The 23,103-nt window shown below is 36.2% G+C and overlaps 1 protein-coding gene across 4 annotated transcripts in view; it reads right to left on the reverse strand.

Annotated features, from left to right (window-relative positions):
* Positions 1-23,103, reverse strand: part of ARHGAP5 (Rho GTPase activating protein 5) — a 73,084-nt gene that overhangs the window by 38,084 nt on the left and 11,897 nt on the right. For all 4 annotated transcript variants that reach the window (XM_033188318.1, XM_033188315.1, XM_033188317.1 and 1 more), the window contains exon 2: positions 17,004-20,888. In XM_033188318.1, the coding sequence (XP_033044209.1) occupies positions 17,004-20,720 (3,717 nt within the window). In that variant the 5' untranslated portion in view covers positions 20,721-20,888. The remainder of the gene's footprint in view (positions 1-17,003; positions 20,889-23,103) is intronic.

Below are 23,103 nucleotides of genomic sequence, written 5' to 3' on the forward strand. Positions count from 1 at the left end.
CTCCCGGCCAGATGCTTTCTTAAGTGTTAGGATAACATTCAGAAGTAATGTACAAAACGTTTTAACGATAGTTAAAAAAACAAAATTAAATATGAATTTTCACAGTTTAACTTCAATGTAGCATTAGAGGGAAAATGAATCTTAACCAAAGAATGAACACCTCAAAAACTTAAGGAAGTATTTTTGGGAATCAAACTACTGAGGAGATTCTGACTCACTCTCTAGAGTAGGGTACAGCAAGGATTCCTACAGATGACTCCACTGTGCACATACCATTGAGAGTTTCTGAAGTATAGGAAGATGGACAAGTTTTAAGAAATTCAGAGGATATTAGGGTACTTTTATTGACAGCCCTTGTTTTTCAGGTTAGTTTTATCTACAAATTTTTATTTTCTCTGGCATAAATCACAAATCTATTAATACTTGTCATACTCATTTTCAAATTGGACAAATATGTATCATTTTTAATCAGAAAAAATGTATATGTGTGGGCAGAGGAAGGGAGCACAGGCAGGGCTTTCAATGCCTGAAAACAATGGTCTTCATCTTAGTTTCTCATTATTTCTGGAAGTCTTTCTTTTGAATGCATACTTCAACGTATTCTTCTGAGTCTCTGAATATCTTAAATATCTTAAATACTTAATTAAATCCTTTCAATTTCAGGTCACTCCATCCAGCAAACTCTCAGAGCTCATGAAATCTGACTTCTAAATCCCCCACCATCATTCTCTGGTGATGCAGATTATATGCAACCCTGTTAAGTGCAGATTAGACCAAACACAACTAGGTGTCTGTAATGTTATCAAGGGGGCACTGGAGTGTTTGTTTCTGGCTCAAGACCTAACTCAGCAAGCCAAGTGCAAGTCAAGTGGTGTGGATCCTTATTCCTTAAATGATCACTCCACTTCTACCACCACCAAAACAGAACAATGTGCAAAGTGGAAATGAAGAGACTATAACCTCAAAGTTGAGGCAGGCGTACAGTGGCTGAGTTCTTTTCTTCCTCAGAAACACAAAGGTGCTTTGTAGCCTGCCAACTATTAGCTATATCATCATAGAAAAATGAAAACTGAAGCAAAGATGTTTTCCTGTTTGGAGATAAATGCAGTGGTGAAAGAGATTACACTTAGATTTTTTTTTTTTTTTTGAGGGAGTCTTGCTCTGTCGCCCAGGCTGGAGTGTAGTGGTGTGATCTCAGCTCACTGCAAGCTCTGCCTCCCAGGTTCACACCATTCTCCTGCCTCAGCCTCCTGAGTAGCTGGGACTACAAGCACCCACCACCATGCCTGGCTAATTTTTTGTATTTTTAGTAGAGACAGGGTTTCACCATGTTAGCCAGGATGGTCTGGATCTCCTGACCTCGTGATCCGCCTACCTCGGCCTCCCAAAGTGCAGGGATTATAGGTGTGAGCCACCGCACCCGATCGAAAATCCAATTTTTGATTCATTCCTACATTAATTCGTATCTGAACTTCTACTTAAATGCAAATGCCCAGCCTTTTCTCTAGCCACTTAAGCAAATTTCTTATCTGCAAAAGCACATCACAGTAAAACAAACATTCCATTCAGCAATTACATCTCATTGTGTCCAACATATTAAAAACTCTCATTTGTATACGTAAACAGGACTAGGAAGAAGGAAACAGCCCTTTCCAGAACTGCTCTTCCTACTTTAGTAATATCAGCAACACAAGGGGTGACCTAAGCAACATCTTCAAATACTACAGTAACATTTTTAAAAAACCAAACACCTCAAATGCTTCACCAGTAACCAAAAATTGAACAAAACTTAAGCAGTGAAATGCAGTTGACTAGGCTCTCAAAGAACCAATTCCAGAAACAAGAAAACCAGATGTCTATTTTCTTACATGTGATTCTTGAAATTAAAAAAATCAAAGAGGCCAGGCGTGGTGGCTCACGCCTGTAATCCCAGAACTTCGGGAGGCCAAAATGGGTGGATCACAAGGTCAGGAGATCGAGACCATCCTGGCCAACATGGTGAAACCCCATCTCTATTAAAAATACAAAAATTAGCTGGGCATGGTGGCGTGAGCCTGTAGTCCCAGCCGCTTGGGAGGCTGAGGCAGGAGAATCACTTGAACCCAGGAGGCGGAAGTTACAGTGAGCTGAGATTGCGCCACTGCACTCCAGCCTAGTGATAGAGCGAGACTCTGTCAAAAAAATAAATAAAATAACATAAAAAAATCAAAGCAGCAGCATGACAACAGGAGACGAAATATAAAGAAACTGAAACAAAAAAAAATCACAGAAACAAAAACCTACTTAGAAGTAGCAAACAAAAGATTCAATATATTTGAAAAGATCAAAATAAAATGGAAAACAACATCAGAGAGTTCCTTTTCCTGCTATATTATTCCTATTATACACATCACAAAATACTGGGTTTTGCTCTCATTTAAAAAAGTCTCAATCTTCTACTCCCTTTTGCAGACAAACTATATACAAGTAATCTATACAAGATGTCCCAATTCCTCTCCTTCCATTCATTCCTAAATGCACTCAAATTAGTTATCACCCTCAAAATTCCACTAAATCAATCTGCTCTTATTAAGGTCACCAAAGACTGTTTTCCATAACTAGCTCTCAGTTACCATCTTGACTTTGCAGCAGTCACTCTCTTCACTGGACTTCTAAAGAGACCCACCCCTGTTATCTCACTCACTCTTCCCTTTTTAGTCTTCTTTTCTGGTCCCTCCTCATCAACACTGTAATGTTGTGAATATTCTGATCAGTCTCTGTCTTTTGCTGCTGTTATTTGAGATAGCATCTTGCTCTGTACTCAGGCTGTAGTGCAGTGGCATGATTATAGCTCACTGTAGCCTCGAACACCTTGGCCTTAAGTAATTCTTTTGCCTTGGTCCCCCAAAGTGCTGGGATTACAGGTTGAGCCACAGCCCTAGGTCCTGATTGTCTTCTTTTCTCCATGTATACTCACCCTCTTGGTAACATCATCTATATGCTGATAAGCTAAATTATTATTTCCAATGCAGCTCTTTCTCCTGAAGCCTAAACTAATGTAAAACATCCTAACAACATCAGTTTAAAGTCTAAGAAAAACCTCTCATGCTTTCCTTAAAATGTAATCAATCTGCAGCCTTCTCCATCTCAGTTTTTGGGAATTCTATCCTTTCAGTTGCTTGGAATAAAAGTCTTGGAGTCATCCTCGATCTCCTTTTTCTCTCATACCCTACTTCCAACTGTTAAGCAAATGGATAGATATACAATCTACTTACTTTTTACCATCTTCATTGTTAACTCCCTGGCCCATAAGGCTATCATCATTTCACATATATGGATTACTGCAACACCTGCTTAATATCCCCTGCTTCTACCATCATTCCGTAGAGGCCATTCTCTACAGAGAGCTACAATGTTGGCTCCTTGAATAGACATATACAATCTGCATGCCTTGGATTCTGCTCCTTTACATTTTGACCTAATTTCCCTCATCACTTACTCCTCCCTCAAGTCACAAGTTTTTCTTGCTATTTTAATATGCCAGGAATGCTCCTGTCTTAGCACTTTTATAGTGGCCATTCCTTTTACCTTCTCAATGAAGCCTACACTGACCACCCTATTAAAAATTGTAATCCAATCCCAGCTACTTGAGAGGCTGAGATGGAAGAACAGCTTGAGCTTAGGAGTTTAAATTCCAGCCTAGGCAACATGGCAAGATCCCATCTCTTAAAAAAAAAAAAAAAAAAAGAAAAGAAAAAAAAGCAATCCTACTGCTGTATTTCCCAGCCCCTCCCCAGCACTCTGCTCCTCTTACCCTGCCTTTTCTCCCCACAACACTATGTAACTACTCATGTATCATCTTTTTATTTTTTATTTTTTTGGGCTCCCCTGCTACAATTTAAGCTCTACACAAGGGCAGGAATTTTTATCTGCTTTGCTCATAAACATACCTCAAACATCTGGAATACCATGACATAAATTAGTACAAATGGTCCAGAAAGAGATACTTGGGGTCTCTTCTAAAATAATGAGCTTAATTTATAGATCAAACTACCTTACTATGTACTAGGAAAAATAAACAACAAATAAGAGTGAATCAACAAGTTAGGGGCATATCATGCTGAACTTGGTAAGCTACAAAGAATCTTAAAAGCATCCAGGCAGAAGAAACAAATGACCAACAGTAGGGGGGAAAAAAAAGGCAGGACAGCCTCAGAGTTCTCTGGAAAACTGTAGGCCAGAAGATTCATCTACAGGAATGTTCATGGGAAACAAGTGTCGAGAATTCTTAACCAGTATGTTATTCAGGTGTGTATAACTCGTAACTTATGCATTTTTTTAAAAAGTCTGCAAATAGATAATAATTATATTTAAATTACAGGTCTCAAACTCCTGAAAAATCTTAACCACATGAATAAAAATCAATTAAAAAAACTTAACTGGAGAATTTATGCTATGAAAAATGTGAGAGTGAACACTGAATATTGTAAAACTAATTCTAATTAACAGTGTTATGGCTATTAATTTATAATTTTTCAGGTAAAGCTATAAAATATAAAAATAATTTGATAACAGGCCAGAACTAAAAGCCTCAACCTACCCTATATACAGGGGGAGGAGGGATGAGATATAATATAATTACACCAGTGCACAACAGGTATGATAATATACTATTTGGGAGGTGGAATAAAGATGATAAATTGAAATAGGAGTTCAATATATTTAAAGATAAAAATATGAAGTACATAAATTAATAGCTCCTTTTTTTTTCTTTGCTAATGAAGAATAAAAACTAGAAAACAAGAAAATAGCAAGCCAAAACTTATAAAATAAATATAAATGTAACAGGATCAACTATAACAAAAAGATTCTCGGGCTTAGTGAAAAAGTAAACTCAACCAACCACGTGCCATTTAAACAAAGGACTCCAAAGTGTTAAGTAATATATATGTATATTTTAAAAGAGTAGTATTAACACTGGAGTTGTTAAGGCAAAAAGCCTTTAACCATACAAACAGACTCACTTGACAATGATCTAGAATTCAATCTATCAGGCAGCAACAACAAATTATAGCAGAAATAAGTAAACATCTATGGAAACAAAGAGTCAGAAATTTTAAAGGATCTCCTTTACTTTGTCAGCTCAAGTATGCCCAAATTAAGAATAAGCACTGAATGCTGATTTTAATAGATTCACACACACACTAGATAAATTTTAAGTCTTATAAACAGTATAATCCCATTTCTATAACATCATTTATGTTCATGTAAGTATAGCAAAAATTGTAAATTTTAATCCTTCTCTTTTCAAAAAGGAAAAAGATCTGAAATCGTATTTTACTCCAATGACTTCCAATTTGAGTTTCCTCTGGTCTCTATATACTGTCTCATACTTGAGATTCTCCACATATCCCAGCGTATTCTGCAATTAAAAAACCCCAAGTAATACATGCACTACCTACCTTCCTCTCCCTTCCTAATGGCCTGAAATCACATTTAATTGAGAAACAGAAAAAATAGGAACTCCCTCATATTATTGCCAGGACCAATCTAACTATAACCCTACTCGAAATATTTCATCTTTTCGCTCTATAATAACTGCAGTACCCAAATCCTGATCACAGGATTACATATCACCTAAATCCTGATTCTCCTTCCTCTCTTTCTTCTCCTTCAGAATCACTCCTATTCCCCATCACTTTTCTCCTACGGCATCAATTTATCCCTCTCCTGGGTCATCCTTATGAACATACAAATACTCTCCAATTTCTCTCATCTTTAAAAACAAACACAAAAACTCTCCTTTGATCCCACATTGCCTTCTAGTTACTGCCCCAATTCTTGCTCCCTTTCACAGCATAACTTCTTGAATATGTCAGACATCCACTGTCTCTACTTTTCCCATCCCAGTAACTCTTCAACCCACTTCCATCTGGCTTTCCCTACCATTCCCTTAAACCACTTGTCAAGACCAGATACTATCAAATGAATAAGAACATTTTTTCTTTATCCTTGATTTCTCGGCAACATTCTTTCTTGAACCTCCTCCTTGAACACTTGCTCTGTTGGCTCCCACATCCTACTCTTGACTAGCTTTTCTCTTTTCGCACTAAGGATTTCCTTTCAGTCTCATCTACCAACAACTCTTCTACCCAAACTCAGTTCTGAGTTCTCCCTTCTTCACTAACTGTAACTCTCCCCTTATGTGAATTTATCTAATCCCAAAACTTTAAATACTTTATACATCCTGATAACTCTTCCTGAGTACCAGACTCATACACCTAATTTTTAGACTTTGCCACTTCCACTCATATGTCAACATAGGTATTTTAAATATAAAAAGCACAGATGTCTTTATTCTCTCTCGTCTGAATCCTTTCACCCTTAGTCTTTGCTATCTTAGTAAATCTACCCAACTGCTCAAACCATAAATCTAGGAGTCAACCTTGGTTTTCTCTTTTCCTTCACTCTCCACAGCAAACATATCACAAGCCCTATTGGTACAACTTCCAAAATACTATTTAAAATCTGGTCACAATTCCTTTTGGTTCCTGTAACTGGCACAATATATATAGCACATGGTAGATATTCAGTAAACATTGACAGACGTAAACAACTAAAAACAGACACCAGAGGAAAGCCTTCACCACGTAAGATTTCTGTTAATATACAAAGAACTATTGGTTTACATACGATTTACGGTTACAGTTTCATTTACCTAATTCTTCATTCCTGTAGGGGTTACTAGACAGGTATGTCTAAGCTTAAGGATCCTAACCTAATCAGGATTCATATGAAATAATGATTACTCACATCATAAAGTTATAGGAAGAATAGCCAACTCTATGTGAATTCACTTGGAAAAAAGGTGATGTACTTTCAACAGTCTCTAAGAACTGAAGAAATTACTATACGATGTGCAGAGCATGTTAGTTTACTGTAAAGGATATTCAAAATCAGTGGAATTTAATGCCCTTGAGAAACATATAATCTATTATAATGAAAAAACACCTCGCTACCAGTCATTAATAGCACATACAAAATAATATGTGATTAAATGCCAAAATAACTAAATGTAAGACTTAAATCTAGATTCAAAGGGTAGAATTTATATAGCAATGGATAATGTCAGGGACATTTTCGGAAGTTAGAGTATAGCGTGTAAGTAATTTCCTCATTTAAACATTTGGGTGCCTATTTTACGTTGGGATGAAGACTACGAAATCACCAGAAACTGCCATTTACCGCTTACTATCTATTAAGCACTTGTTAATACTATGTGCATAATCTTAATCTTCACAATGGCTCTGAGCCAGCTACTCTTTTCCATCTATTTTGACATACCTGGAGCTTAAGAGTATGCGTGGGAACGAATAAGGTTAAAAACGTCAGCAAGGGCCATACTGCAAATGGCTTTTGATGCCTAACTCAGGTATTTGGAACTTTATACAGAGGTTACAAATATACTTTGTAAGGAGAGGGATCAGGCACTTCTATTGTAGCACTGCCACCCAGAAAGCAACATAAATACCAGTTTGAAAAAATTGGTGAATGGAACACAGAAACTTAATTAAAAAGCTACTGTATCACAAATATTGGTGAGGATGCAGCAGCTCACGCCTGTAATCCCAGCACTTTGGGAGGCTGAGGCGGGTGGATCATGAGGTGAGGAGTTCAAGACCAGCCTAGCCAAGATGGTGAAACCCCGTCTCTACTAAAAATACAAAAATTAGCTGGGCATGGTGGTGGGCCCCTGTAATCCCAGATACTCAGGAGGCTGAGGCAGAGAACTGCTTGAACTTGAGAGGCGGAGGTTGCAGTGAGCTGAGATGGCGCCACTGCACTCCAGCCTGGGCAAAAGAGCGAGACTCCATCTCAAAAAATAAATAAGTAGTATACCCACTCTGGAAAACAGTTTGGCAGTTTCTTATCCCGTATTTGAATGTTCATGACAACTTTATTCAAGATGGACAAAAACTGGAATGACCTGATGTCCTTCAACAGGTTAAAACACTGATGTATCCATATTACGGAATATTATTCAGCAATAAAAAGAACAACTGTTGATACATGCAACAACTTGGCTGAATCTCAAGGGCATTATGCTAAATGAAAGTCAATCCCAGAAAGTTATATGCCCTGTGATTCCATTTATACAACATTCTTGAAATGACAAAATTATAGAAATGAAAAACAGATTAGTGGCTGTCAGTGGTTAGTGATGGGTGAGGAGAAGGAAAAGCATGTAGTTATAAAAAGACAAAACAAGTAATTTGCTAGTGATGGAACTGTTTTACATCTTGACTATGGGAGGGACGCACAAACCCATACACATGAAAAACTGCAAAGAACGAAATATACGTATGTACAAATTAGCACAACGGGAAATCTGAATAAGATCTGTAGATCATATTAATGTCAATACGCTGGTTGTGATATTGTACTAGTTTTGCAGGATGCTACCATTGTGGGAAAATGGGCAAAGAGCACATGGGGTCTCTGCCGTTTTTGTTTGTTTTTAAACAATAGCATGTGAATCAACAATTAGCTCAAAATAAAATCTTTATTTCTTTAAGAAAAAGGTCTTTGTGATAATGCAGGTAAGAAGTAATGACAATCTCAACTAGTATTATGAAAATGGAATGGAAGCAACACATTTTATAGCAGAATAATGAATGATAAACAGTCGAGGCCGGGCGCGGTGGCTCAAGCCTGTAATCCCAGCACTTTGGGAGGCTGAGACGGGTGGATCACGAGGTCAGCAGATCGGGACCATCCTGGCTAATATGGTGAAACCCCGTCTCTACTAAAAAATACAAAAAACTAGCCAGGCGAGGTGGCGGGCGCCTGTAGTCCCAGCTACTCCTCGGGAGGCTGAGGCCGGAGAATGGCGTAAACCCGGGAGGCGGAGCTTGCAGTGAGCTGAGATCCGGCCACTGCACTCCAGCCGGGGTGACAGAGCGAGACTCCATCTCAAAAAAAAAAAAAAACAGTCGAGTATGATAAATGACAACAGCATGTAGCTCTGGCCCACAGTTACCATAATGCTGAAAATATATTCTTACTCAATCATGGTGAGGCTGGGGAAGAAAACGCTATGACCTATATGGAAAACCCTACCTTTCTTACTGAACAGATACAAACATGCCTTGTATTACTGACTTCTAGAACTTCATAGACATTTTCTTCAAGACATAGTCTCCTACACGAGGGTTTCTCAATTTCAAGATTATTGGCACTCTGGGCTGTATAATCCTTTGTTGTGGAAGATGGCCTGTGAATTCTGCAATGTTTAGCAGTAACCCTGGCTTCTACCCACTAGATGCCAGTAGCAACCTCCTACTTCCAGCTGTGACACCCGAAAACGTCTCTAGACACTGCCATATGCTTCCTGGAGGGCCAAAGTGACCCTGGTTGATAGCCACTGTGCTAGACTAGTAAAAACAAAGATGAGTAACTCAAGTTTGGGAAATAGCTAGAGATGTATTTCTGAAAAACCTGAGAATTTTAACTTTAAAAAAGGTCCACACATGACTCAAGACTGAGAAACAATACTGCAGGTTATACAAAGCTGAATGATAACCACAACTGCCCTCAAAAAGGTTGTAACATAGGGAGAAAAACAAAATTAAGCAATAATATAAAGTGATCAGGCAGTGAGAAGCAGCATTACATTATAGTTTAACACACTGGTGTAAGAAAGAAGCCTTCAGGGGACCCAGCACTGTAAAGGTTTATTTAATCCCCCTTTTTTTTTTTTTTTTTTTTTTTTTGAGGCGGAGTCTCGCTCTGTCGCCCGGACTGGAGTGCAGTGGCCAGATCTCAGCTCACTGCAAGCTCCGCCTCCTGGGTTTCCGCCATTCTCCTGCCTCAGCCTCCCAAGTAGCTGGGACTACAGGCGCCCGCCACCTCGCCCGGCTAGTTTTTGTATTTTTAGTAGAGACGGGGTTTCACCGTATTAGCCAGGATGGTCTCGATCTCCTGACCTCGTGATCCGCCCGTCTCGGCCTCCCAAAGTGCTGGGATTACAGGCTTGAGCCACCGCGCCCGGCCTTAATCCCCTTTTTAAGACTATAAAAGCTGTAAGTGCTGGCTGAAAGTCCAAACACACTTTAGAAAACTTACATTGTGAAGACTTTCTCACACCCTTTATGCTAACACTAGGTGAAAAGAGGAAATAAAAAACAACAGAGTGTAAATAAATGCGATCTAGGTTCTTGCACATACTTATCAGGCAAACTAACTTTAACCTTGACTTAGGAACCTTTATTCTCTAAGATAACACCTTCCTAAAAAGCATTTCAACATATATATGTGGCAGATATTTTATTAATGCCATTAACAACTTAACAAAAACTAAACCTGGAGTCACAGAAAGTTCTAGCAAAGCAACTAACTATTCAAGTGAATGGGTGGATTTCTACCCAGCTTCCCCAAATTTCAGTGTCTTCCTCCTCCCTCTCATCTTATAAAAGGAGTTTCTTAAACTGGGGTCCACAGGCTTTTAGGAAGTATTTGAAAGCATTAAAACTCCAGTAACATTTTGTGCATGTGCATTTTTCTAGGGAAAATACCCAAACCTTTACTCAGATCTTCCAAGGCTAAGAACAATTTCCAAAAAGTTCAAAACAATCATGTTATACAATGTATGCAAGCTGTACCCTTTATTTTGACTAAGATACAATCATAAGATCTCTTTTGTTGTATCCTTATATTTTATTGTAAGGATTCTAAACATCAAAAATTACTACTATCTTTAAAAAGCAAGTCTCCTATGCTCTGGGGTTTCTCTTCTTTAAAAGTCACAGATTAAGCCCTACTGACTCGAGTACTCCATCCACACATTAGCTGAGACGACAGGAAAACATTACAGAGCAAGAAATCATAACACTGCATCTGCTGTAAAATACCTCTTCTAGGAGTGACACAATTTGTAGTACACAAAATTTTGGTGTACATAAATTAGCAAACCTATAAATTTACCTATTAGTGTTACAATAGTAACAACTGTCCATTAATATAAGAACACAATTATCTATGTTATAGAAGTGCCTCCATGAAACATACTTAACATTTACTATTAATCTGCTGCAGAAATGAGTAACTTCAATAATCTGTACTATGCTTTTACTAAATATTCAGTATGCTGCTATTATAAACACTAAGAAAAAGTTTGTATAGAAAGCCAAATTTAAAATAGCAAAAATGTATGCCACCAACATAATTTTTCAAATTAAATCTCAACAAAATGTATAAATCAGAAATATACTTTAAAAATTAACCATCCAATTACATTTCAATCTGAATTTGAAAAGCAATAAATCAAGGTCAAATGAACAACACAGAATTCAAAGAAATGGCAAATAGTAAAATCCTGCCAGAAATACTTGCACTATATATCCACACTTGTTACCATAAATTGGTGTAGCCAGCACCAAAAATGCTGCTGAAGAAACAAATTTTAACTGTATGAGAAATTACAGAAGCACCACAGATCTAGTTAATCAGGTAGACCAATTTAGCTGGTTAGCCAGGAAGAAAGCAATAGAAATGGTACTGAAGAAAGCCTAAGTAAATTCTTTCCACATGAGATGAGATATGAGAAAGAACCAGAAATCTGGCTAAACTTGTTGAAAATATAAAACATATTTAATTTTCAGCAAAATCAATTTTATTAGACTGAACTTCTTGAGAGCACAGCCAATGAATGACCAAGTCATCCCCATATTAGTTTCTAACAGTGTTCAGGCATAGTAGGCATTTACCAAAATGCTTGTTGAATAAAATAAATTTGCTTGAGTCAAAATAAATTATAAACACATGAACAGTTCTTTTACAAAAACAAAGGCCATACATTTATGCTGACTTCAACTGATCACAGTACAACACAGAGCCACAGAGATCAACTATAAACAAGATACAAATCTTGCCTGCAGTAGACATTGTCGTTTTCCTACCTTAGAAATTACCTCGATTTCACAGAAAGCCAATTTCACCCAGAGCTCTCAGGATAAAGAGTAAAACCTAAACTCATTTTTCTTTTTTTTTCCGAGACAGGGTCTCGCTCTGTTGCACAGGCTGGAATGCAGTGGTGCAGTCACAGTTCACTGCAATCTCAAACTCTTGGGTTCAAGTGATCCTTCGGGGCTCATCACTATACCCAGCTGAATTTTTATATTTTTGTAGGGATGGTGTCTCACTATGTTGCCCAGGTGGGTCGGACCTAAATTTAGTTGGATAATTCTACTCCCCCGGACAGACTGTATTGGTTAGGAAAAGATGCAGGACCTAAATCAAGGCAGACTAGAAAAGATGCTGGTTGAAGGGTCTACAAAGGAACCTATGGATATAATGAATATTCCGTATCAACTCTGAAGAAATTAAGCAAGAAAATAAGTACAAAAAAGAAAATCTGAAATTTTCAAGCAGTTCAAGACTTTGTTGAATAAAGAATCTTCGCTCATTCAACGAAGTGTAAGCCTATCCCATCAGATCTGTAAGTACTGCCTTCCTATAGTAAGCTTTTTTTTTTGGAGACAGAGTCTTGCTCTGTCACCCAGGCTGGAGTGCAGTGGCACGATCTTGGCTCACTGCAACCTCCACCTTCTCGGTTCAGGCGACTCTTCTGCCTCAGCCTCCCGAGTAGCTGGGATTACAGGTACACACCACCACACCTGGATAATTTTTATATTTTCAGTAGAGATGGGTTTTCACCATGATGGCCAGGCTGGTCTTGTGTCCTGACCTCAAGTGATCTGCCTGCCTTGCCCTCCCAAAGTGCTAGGATTACAGGTGTGAGCCACCGCACCCTGCCTGCTCTTTCTATATAGTAAGCTTTTTATATCCAGTTTTTTTTTTTTTTTAGCTTTCACAAAATTCTTTCAAGAACCTGATTTCTCTCAGATGTGAACACTAACAGTCAACCTAATGACTGTCAAGAGGTTAAATGATACACACTAAAAAATATAACTTTCTCATAATTTATGCATTCTGATATAGACAAATGACAACAGAAACATTTCCATATATTTCATTACTTTTATATCTGGAATGAACAATTTACAGACAGAGTGAGGTTCTAGAAATCAGAAGTCAAATAATGCTAAACCTAAGATTTACTACATTAATATAATGGCATGGTATGAAGTCATGATTTGCTAATATCAAATTAATACCTTGTGACTCAATATATACATATTAGTATCTATCTAAAACATACTTATTTTGGTTTTATTCTTCTGCCAGTCTCCAAACCCCATTACAGTGGCTAAAGCAGCAAAATCTTTTAAGACAATAATTGATGGTGGATTTAGATAAGAAGGGAGCAGTAAAATACAAAGAAAAAAACACTGACTAGGAGGAATACAAGTTGGTAATTGCTAATACAAAAAAAGGAGGAAAATATTCAGGGCCTGGAATAAGACATGAAAACAATTTAAAAAGAAGTTAAAAATAAAAAATCATCTGAATACCAGCTTATACTAATACACCATAAAATTCACCAAGTATTTTACTACTTATCTGAATCAAGCTAAAAATAAAATAGACAAAATAGATACTGAAGAAAAATCAAACCAACTTAAAAACTGGCAATTTTATTATTAATACAACTCAAATTTTCTCAGGAAATTTCAAGCAGTTCTCTTAAAGGGCTGCTTTTTGAACACTAGTAGGTTACTAAATTAATTCAGATTTTAAGTAAAAAAGTACTTCTTTTTTCACTGTAAGAGACTACAAATCTATTTTTGTTTATTAGAACACAGCTATGTTCATCCGTTTACATATGGTCTATGGCTGCTTTCACAATACAACAGATATGACCAGGTGCAACAGACTATATGACCCTCAAAGCCTAAAACATTTACTATCAGGCCCTTTACAGAAAGTTTATCAATGTCTGCCCCAGATCAATGACTAAACACATTGACCTCCTTTAAGAACATACTATGTTCCTCTCCCACCATATGTACATCCTATTTATTCAGCATTAAATACTCTCCATTACATATCACCAACCCCCAGTTAACTATGTAGCTATCAGATCTGACTAAAAATGACTTTTCAAGAAGGCCTTTCCTCACCATTTAGACTAGCACATCCTAATTCAACTAGCCACATTTCAAGTGTCCAATAGCCCCATGTGGCTAACATGTTTGAAAGACAGCAGTAAACCAGAGGTCTGTTTCCAGACTCTATTCTATTGGTCGATATGCCTACCTCTGTGCCAGTAACACACCGTCTTGAAGTTTTATATTATATGATAGAATGAGCATACACACTACCACCATTCCACCCTGCCTTTCTTCTTCAGAAGTGTCCATGCTATCAAATCAGCATGTGAAATTTCTTAAAAACTTTTGAAACTTCCAATGAAACAACACTGAATCTAGAGCTCAGCCTGAAGAACAGTGACTTCTCTATGATATGCCATATTCATGGACAGGAAGATAATAGCTCTGTCATTTATTTCGGTCTTTTTAATGTCTTTCAATAACATGTTATACTTTTCCAACAGAGGTTACACATTCATTATTCCTGGGGACTTGATAATCTGCCCTGTTTTTGTAAATGGTGTCTTCTGTAATGACTTTCTCTAGTTTTCTGCTGCTAATGTATAGAAATGCAACCTATTTTTGATTACTGATCTTATATCAAGCTATTTTGTTAACTCTAATAATTTATCAGTAAATACTACTTTAGTAATACTAATCCTTTTTGGCTTTTACTACTACTTCACAATTAAAATATTTAATACTTACAGGATTATTTGAAGCATTTTTGTTTAGGTAAATGACATTTTTCCAGGACTTTGTTCATTTTGTTTAAACTTTCAAACTTGTGGCACGGAATTGTTGATAGTATTCTCTATTATCTTTTAATCTGATCTATCTGTAATTATGTTCTCCTTTTTATTCAGTGTTTATTTATGCCTTATTTTTTCTCACATCACTATTACCAGAGGTTTGTCTCTTCTATTTTTTAGTCTTTTCAAATAATCAGCTTTTAGCCTTTATTTTTCACATGGTCTCTGTAACTCTACCACTTTACAAATGAATGCCTGCATCTGCCTCCTGACTAAAAGTATACAAAATTATACTAATACTGTAATTAGAAAGAATATGCGGCAGTATGGAAAAATATGACTGTACTACTGCTATTAAAGAGAACATTTCTGTTCTTAGGAAATACACGATGAAATATTTAATAGCAAAAAGAGTCCATTATCCCCAACTTAATCTCAAAGGGCTTAAAAAAATAAACCAATAGACACAAACACACACACACACACATGCACGTGCACACACACAGCTCCATCAAGTGGGGCAAAATGTAGATAACTGGCAAATATGGGTAAAGGATATATGGATTCCCCTTTACTATTCCTCCAACTTTCACTGAAATTACATCAAAATAAAAGGTTACCAAAGCAATTAGGCTTGTGAACAAAAATGGAAAAAAAACCCCACAAAAATAAAAGCAATTTAAAAATGGAAAGGCTGTGTTTTATTTTTGTTAATAAACAGTAAGAAGTTTTAATAATATAAACCAATTAACAGAAAAACATTACAGTTTTTTGTTAGTGATAAAATGGAACTAGTGATAATAGGGTAAGTGTGAAGAGATGCCAAAGAGTAGCATATTATGAGTTGAGTATGTGCTGTAAGTCTAGATCAGTATATTTTTAAAAGTTTACAGCTGGGCGTGGTGGCTCACGCCTGTAATCCCAGGACTTTGTGAGGCTGAGGCGGGCCTTGGATCATCTGAGGTCGGGAGTTCAAGACCAGTCTGACCAACATGGAGAAACCCCTGTCTCTACTAAAAATACAAAATTAGCCGGGCATGCTGGCACATGCCTGTAATCCCAGCTACTCAGGAAGGGTGAGGCAGGAGAATCACTTGAACTTGGGAGGTGGAGGTTGCGGTGAGCCAAGATTGTGCCACTGCACTCCAGCCTGGGAAACAAGAGCGAAACTCCATCTCAAAAACAAAAATTTAAAAAAAGGTTACATGCCTCCTCCAGAAAATTTGCTAATGACAAAAAAATGTAATACTTTAACTTACACTTAGAAAATAAAGCAGAGTCTGTCCAACTATAATGGGGAGTTACTATATTTAGGAAAATTACCTAGAATAAGCTTACTCAAAATATCCACATCTTTAATTGGGTCTGATAAACAGCAGTCAGGTATAGAAATAAAGTATTGACAATTTACAAGATTATGGACTTAACCTATGAAGAAATTACCAATACATTAGCATAAAAGCCTATGAATGCTATCTTAAGACCATAAAATCCTTAAATAAAAGTTTGTGTGCAATTAAGTGTCAAACAGTATTAGAAGTGAAGTTGCTAAAATATCACTGTGAAAAATATCTAATAAAAGCCAAAATTATTAAATACAACTTTAACAGCATTCATATTTAGGTTTCAAATGCTTAATACCATCAGATGGATTAACACCTACTGAAAATGTAAAAGATGAAAGAATGCTTGCTTTCTTTCTTTTAATTTGGTTAGAATTCTGCAATTCAAATTTCAGAAACCTTTCTGTCTACCTTCAGGCAGTATACCACCATCTGCAAAGAAGCTGCCTGAAAAAGTTAATAAATATCCAAGACTATAAACTGTTACAATTTTATTGCATTATTAATATCCTTGAGTGAGACAGGTATGCCCAACTAATACTGCAAAATGGTAAGGCAAAAGGGAAAAGCAGAAAAATAGGATGATTTACAAATGGAAAAATTAAGAACAAAATCATTTCATAACTGGGTTTCCGTAAAAAGAAAAAACACATTCATCCAGAATTTTTATGCTGAAGAATATGAAATCAAACTCTATCCCAATAAAGCACAAAAATAACAAAAAATCACTTATCCCCACAAAATACTCAGAAAATTAAAAAGGGCTACTAATTACACGTATGGAATGAATGAGACTAAATTCTAACACTGATGTCAGTATTTTAAAAAAGCAACAACAAGCATTTTTATAAACATCACTGACCTTAAGTTAACCTTACCTTTTTATCTTCTTTCACTTTGTGGGTTTTCTTCTTCATCTTCTTATCGTCTAACTCCTGGTCAGAAGTGATTGCAGGATTATCAATACCACCTTTCCAAGTTTCAACAGGAGAAAGAAGTGGATCTTCTTCACTTCCACGATGTCTCCCTTTTCTTTTTGTTTTAGAAGTGGTGAAAGCCTCATCATCACTGGCATCTGAATGTGTTCTTCTATAGTATGACTTGGCTTTACTAAACAAGGTTTTAGATTTGTATTTGTATTTTGAAGGCCTCCGTTCCCCATGACTTTTTGAGGTTCTATCAGAAAATCCGTTTTCTTCATCTCCTTGGGTATTATTTACAAATGAGTTTCGAATTTTAATGCGATTTTGACTATCATCTGGGACAACATAAATCTCATCAGAATAGCCCTTCTGTTTGAAAATTGTATCAATGGGTTCCGCATAGTTATCTGAAGGATCCATATCTTCAGGATGTGCCAAAGGCACCCGGGATGTCTGCTTTCTTGGATTTTTACCAATACCAGCTTCAATTGTTTTTAAAAGGTTTGGATCCAGTTTTTTCACATTTGTCTTAGGTACAACTGGTTTAGGTTTAATAGGTGGAGGCACTTTATGGTTGCGTTCATGGTCATGACAGTTTGGGGTACTATGAATGGGATATTCATTTCCTTCCAAATCTAATCTATATCTGGAACGGTCACTAGGTGTTGGAAGCAACTGTACATCATCCCCAATTGGACTATAAGGAGGTGGTGCTTCTGTGTCATCATCTGAATCAGGGTAGTTATTATAGGGAAAACAGTCTCTGGGAGATGGTAGAAAAACATCTTCACTTTGATGGGTGGATTCCCTTGTATTATCAGACAAATAAGAATTTTCTATCATATTTTTTTTCTCTAGAACATCACTAAAAAACAGAGTAAAGACCTCAGTTTGCCGATGATACTGAGATAAAGAATACAATGCTGTAAATTTAGCAGTGATCTCAGTTGCAATGTGTTCTCCTTCAGTCATTAACTCTTTGATAGCCTCATTTTCAAAAAAATCTGCTTGGCTGTCAGTAACTGCCACCAGCTGTACAGGAATGGTATCTTGAACTTCTGATAGAAATGCTCGAAGCATTCCCATTGATGCTTTCCGTTTTGCAGAGTAAACTAATATATACCCATGAACTAGTTCATCTTTTCTTACTCCAATTGAAGAGTGGTATGATAATATTGTGATCTGTATTCGCCTCCTTTTTTCACCAATGATTTTATCAAGCATTAGGGAATTATTCTGTCCAGCCTGAGCAGCACTGCAAGAATGAGAATCAAGGAAGGGTGAAAGAATAAGATCCACACTAAATGGATCTCCACACATGGCACACATGACAATTCTCAAGTCAGCTTCTGATATGTCCTTATTGGCAGGAACTGGGCTCACTATATCCAAACTGTGTTTAACTGATTCCAATACTCCTCTTAGAGCTTGCTTTATTTGGGTTTCATTAAATTTACGAGGATACGTACCAGCGGGTACATCTACAAAAGGACACTGTAACTTGTTTGCCAACTGCTGCCCTTGGTGCCTGAGAATTGGTAGATTCTTACTAATGGAATCTCTCTGATTAGCCAGAATTAATGTAAATGGAAGATTAGCCATGTATTTATCTTTCCTGATCTGAGAAGCTTCAGTTCTTATTTTCCCAATAAATTCCCCAATAAAACTCAATGACTCAATGGAATTAAATACACAGAAGCACCCATGTGGTTTAAAGGCGGCAGTCCATAACTGACTCAAAAAGTAAGGCGATTTGGCATCAACTGGCCGAAGATCAAGTTCATAAATTTTTCCATCTAAGGCATACTCATCATCAGTGGATTGTGTCCTTATCTCATTTGCTAGTTCTTGGGCAAGGCCATCCTTCCCTAAAATAAAAAGGTTAACTTTATCTATATTGGTACCATCGTGATATAATCTTAAGCGGCCGTGATCCAACTGTAAAAGACTACTAGCAAGTAACTGCTCCACTTTAATGTCTGTACAATTTTGGCCACTAAGACATGTTTCTTTAGTGGGATGATAAACAAATCCTATATGCTTAAGTAGAAGAGATTCCCTATCAGGTGCAAGTTTCTGTAAAGCTTTATATCTAGGTTCTTCACTCAGAACTGTATGAATTTCACTCATTTTATCTGAACTGGGTGTTGCATTAAGATCTAAATCATAAAAAAGTTCAGAATGCTCAAAAAGCATTTCTTGAAACTCTTCTTTGGCTTTTTCAACTATTTCTCGCTGATGCCTACCATATACCTCTTTGCTATCAGCCTCAGTGATATATTTGAAGGCTTCATCCTCCATAACAAAGCACATAACTTCCTCCCACGGCTGCCCAGGTGAAATGAATTGAATTTTTTCCAAAGTCTTTTTGAATTTTTCCTTCATTTCTACCCTCCTCTTCTCGGATATTAGATGTTGTACATGGTTCTGATAGACTTTTTCAGCTTCTAAAGTGCTCAGGAGGTCAAATGGAATCCGCCTATCATTAATTTTGTCTATATGGTCAGTTTCATCCCAAGGTGTTTTTTCTAGCACCACAAAACATAACTGGAAATCTGCTCTCTTTTCCATTAACTTCAAAGCTTCTGACCAATTCAAATGTTCAATCTCTTCTAGATTTGGCAAAAGAGTGTTAAAAGCTCTTGGTAAAGTGTTTATATACTCTTCTCTCCTTTTTCTTATGTGTTCCTGTTTAAGTTGTTCTATATGTTTTGAGAATGCATTTCTGGCCTTTCTTGTTCCCTCTAAGTTGATGTATTCTTCATAATCAGGATGATTTTTTAATTTATTACTAACAGTTTTCCAAGTTGCATGATAATCTCTCACAGTCTGCACAAGTTTTTCAAACTTATCTGTTGCTGTGACAACAAGTTGTCTCTGTGTTTTATAAGCATCCAAATAGGGAATAATTTTAGGCTTGCTACGAGTTTTATCCAACATTTGTACCAGTGCAGTGAAACATGTTTCAATGTTGACATTAAATCGTGCTGATGTTTCCACTACAAGAAGGTTCTTTTTGTTTGAAGCAAATGCCTGAACTTCTCTAAGATAATGATCCACGCATTCATCACATTTAGTTGCTGCTATTATTACAGGTTTTTTTGATTTTGATAACTGGACAAAAAGGTTATTCACAAATTTAAGTTGATCATCAAACTTCCTATTGCATCCCTGACTTACATCAATGCATAATAAAAATCCATCTACATTGAGCTTCCCTTCAGGCATTTGCTTCTGTTCAAAGTCTTGTTCTAAGCCTAGTTGATCAGTGCAAATGTACATTAGCTTTTCTGCTGACTGCAATTTAGATGCAGCTGCACGTTTTATATATGGTTGCAAATTTGTACTCCGATGAGGCAAGAAAGTCTGGTCATCAATGAACTCTGTTTGTTCAATGACATGAATTTTGCATTCTACTCCATCTTCACCATTTTGTATTATGTCACCCCAGTACAAAAAGTGATCATTGTTTACTACTCGTCCTCCAAAGTCAATGGTGCTAAGCACAGAAGTATGCTCTGGATAATACTCATCTGCTTTTGAGCGTACAAATCTATTGCACAAACAAGACTTTCCAACTCCACAGTTACCTTTGTCTTTTTCAGTCCCAGAGAGTCCAACTACACTGATGGTATAGGATGGGGGACGAGGCTCTTTGTTTTTTGCCATCATAACTCTCTTCTCATGTCTCTACATTCATAAAGGTAACCAGATATGCTTCTCATTCTGAAAATAAAATCATCTCAGAATACAGATCCCAAATTTCAGAACTGTATTTGGTTCTTTGTATTTCCCTCATTTCTGTGCAGAAACATCTTCAAGATCATAGGGATCATCTTCCTATAAAGGGGGGGGAAAAAAACAAATCTTAATCACAAATTACATACAGTGAATTACAAATAATAAAGATGTTTACAACAAAGCACCATACAAGTTAATAATAATGATACATGTATTTTAAGAGGTAACTACATAAACAGTTTATGACTTACTGTTATAAATACAAGATGACCTCAAAACATAAGGCAAACCTAACAAAATACAAAATCTAATGTAATGTCTCACAAACTTTAAAATAAACCTCTATTAAACCAAATGTACATTTTGCCTCTAATTACCCCTTCCTGTGAGTTTGAAAAAACAGCTAGTCCTTTCCACTCCCTTAATTTTCCTGCCTTCTGTCACTGGAGGCTATGCTGGTAATAACTAAAATATACTAGTTGCCTTGCAACTCCCTCACAACTTAAAAATACAAAACAATCTGCTTTTTCTATTACAGGGTTCCTCAAAACTTATTCCTTAAAACAGAATTTCATAAGAATTTGATAAGATTTTAGAATATAAAATTTTTTTCAATAAATTTCAAGTCTTTTAAAAAAAATCTACCAAATGTTATGCACCCCAAAAATTGACTATTTAAATACTTAAACAGAGAAAACAGAAGTAAGTGAACACAATACAAATAATGATGGCATTTACATAGATCACTGCTTCTTAAACTCTCTAAGGACCAAATTTTATTTCAAACCTACAAGACCAACTGCAAAATATAATGAAATTTATTTTTACATCGAAGCCTTGATTTTTTGTTAGATTCAAGAAACCTAAAACTGCCAAACTGATCCTAAATGCTCTTATTTTCTGGAACTATTTCCTCTCAAAATAGTTACAAAGGGCACAAGGACCGCATTTTGAGTAGCACCAAGCTAAATAATTTTAAAATGATATATCTGAGACAATCTTTTAGAATTATTTGATATGCTAGTAACACAAGATAACTTTTAAGAATTCCATACAATTTAATTTTGATTACTTTTCATGTAGGTAATAAATTGGTCTTTTTAAAAAGTTTTTAAGAGATTCTTCACATTCTTTTGAGAACAAATTAAAAGAACTACATCATTTCCACCTCCAAATTTCTCAAGATAGGAAAAAATCACTAGCAATGTACATATGAAAAGTATCCTCAATCCAGACAAAATAAAGAACACACCAAAAAAATCTAAGAAAAGTAAGAAAAGACCACTTCCTACCCTCTCTGACAAATACCTGCTAGTCCACTGACCTCTGTTGTAAGTAAACATCTATTTCAATTACACCGAACATATGTTATACTAACTAATGGTGAAGATAAACTGTGCTCATAATTTAAAATCTTGACTAATATTTCTGGTAAAATTATAATACATAATTTTTAAAAATAAAATTTCAGATTTATTCTCATATTTTAGAACCTTATTCCATCAACCTCAACTAAATATTTAATAGCCATCTGACAGTCAAACAAAATATATATTAGGTTCACTTTTGTAGTAAATATTACTATATTGAAGCGGCAATACAAGGAAGTGGAAACCACGTGTAAATACAACTAATTTCAAAATCGGACTCCTATCATTTACTAGTTGATGACAACAGTAAAGCCCTAAAACTCTTAAGACATAGTTCCTTCATCTATAAAACAGGGCTATATCTATAAATCATTTTTTAAAATGTGAAGTGCCTAGCGAAGAGGCTTAATAAATATTAGTTCCAGTTCTTTATTTCATTCTTGGAACCATGGAAAGCTGCTTAAGATTTACGAAAAATAATGTGATGAGACTTGTGACTTACAAATATTTATGTGGCAGCAGTGTATACATGTAGTAAAGGAAACTAGGGCAGTCCCATCCAATCCTATTAACTTTTTTTATTAAGTAAATTTTTACAAATCTTAATCTGGCCAAATTGAAAATTTGCATCCAGCATCAACTTTAACATTCTTTACCTGAACTGTGTAAAAGAACAAGTGAACACTTTATTTATGGATATTACAGAGAAGAAAACATAGTGTATTCTGGACAACAAAGTTATATATACAGTGACATAAAGGGAACTTAGCATGGAAAACACCACAATGATTCCATACCTAACAATTAATTAATTGCAAAATATTGAAAACACAAGAGAATACAAGATCTATTCTTTTTCATTAGAAAAGCAAAACCTCCAGATGATATACTTATCAAAAGAAGACTTATCTGGTGATTATTTTGGGGAATTTTTACAGTACAGT

Source organism: Trachypithecus francoisi, unplaced genomic scaffold, assembly GCF_009764315.1.
Source record: "Trachypithecus francoisi isolate TF-2019V2 unplaced genomic scaffold, Tfra_2.0 Lachesis_group3, whole genome shotgun sequence".
Lineage (NCBI taxonomy): Eukaryota > Metazoa > Chordata > Mammalia > Primates > Cercopithecidae > Trachypithecus > Trachypithecus francoisi.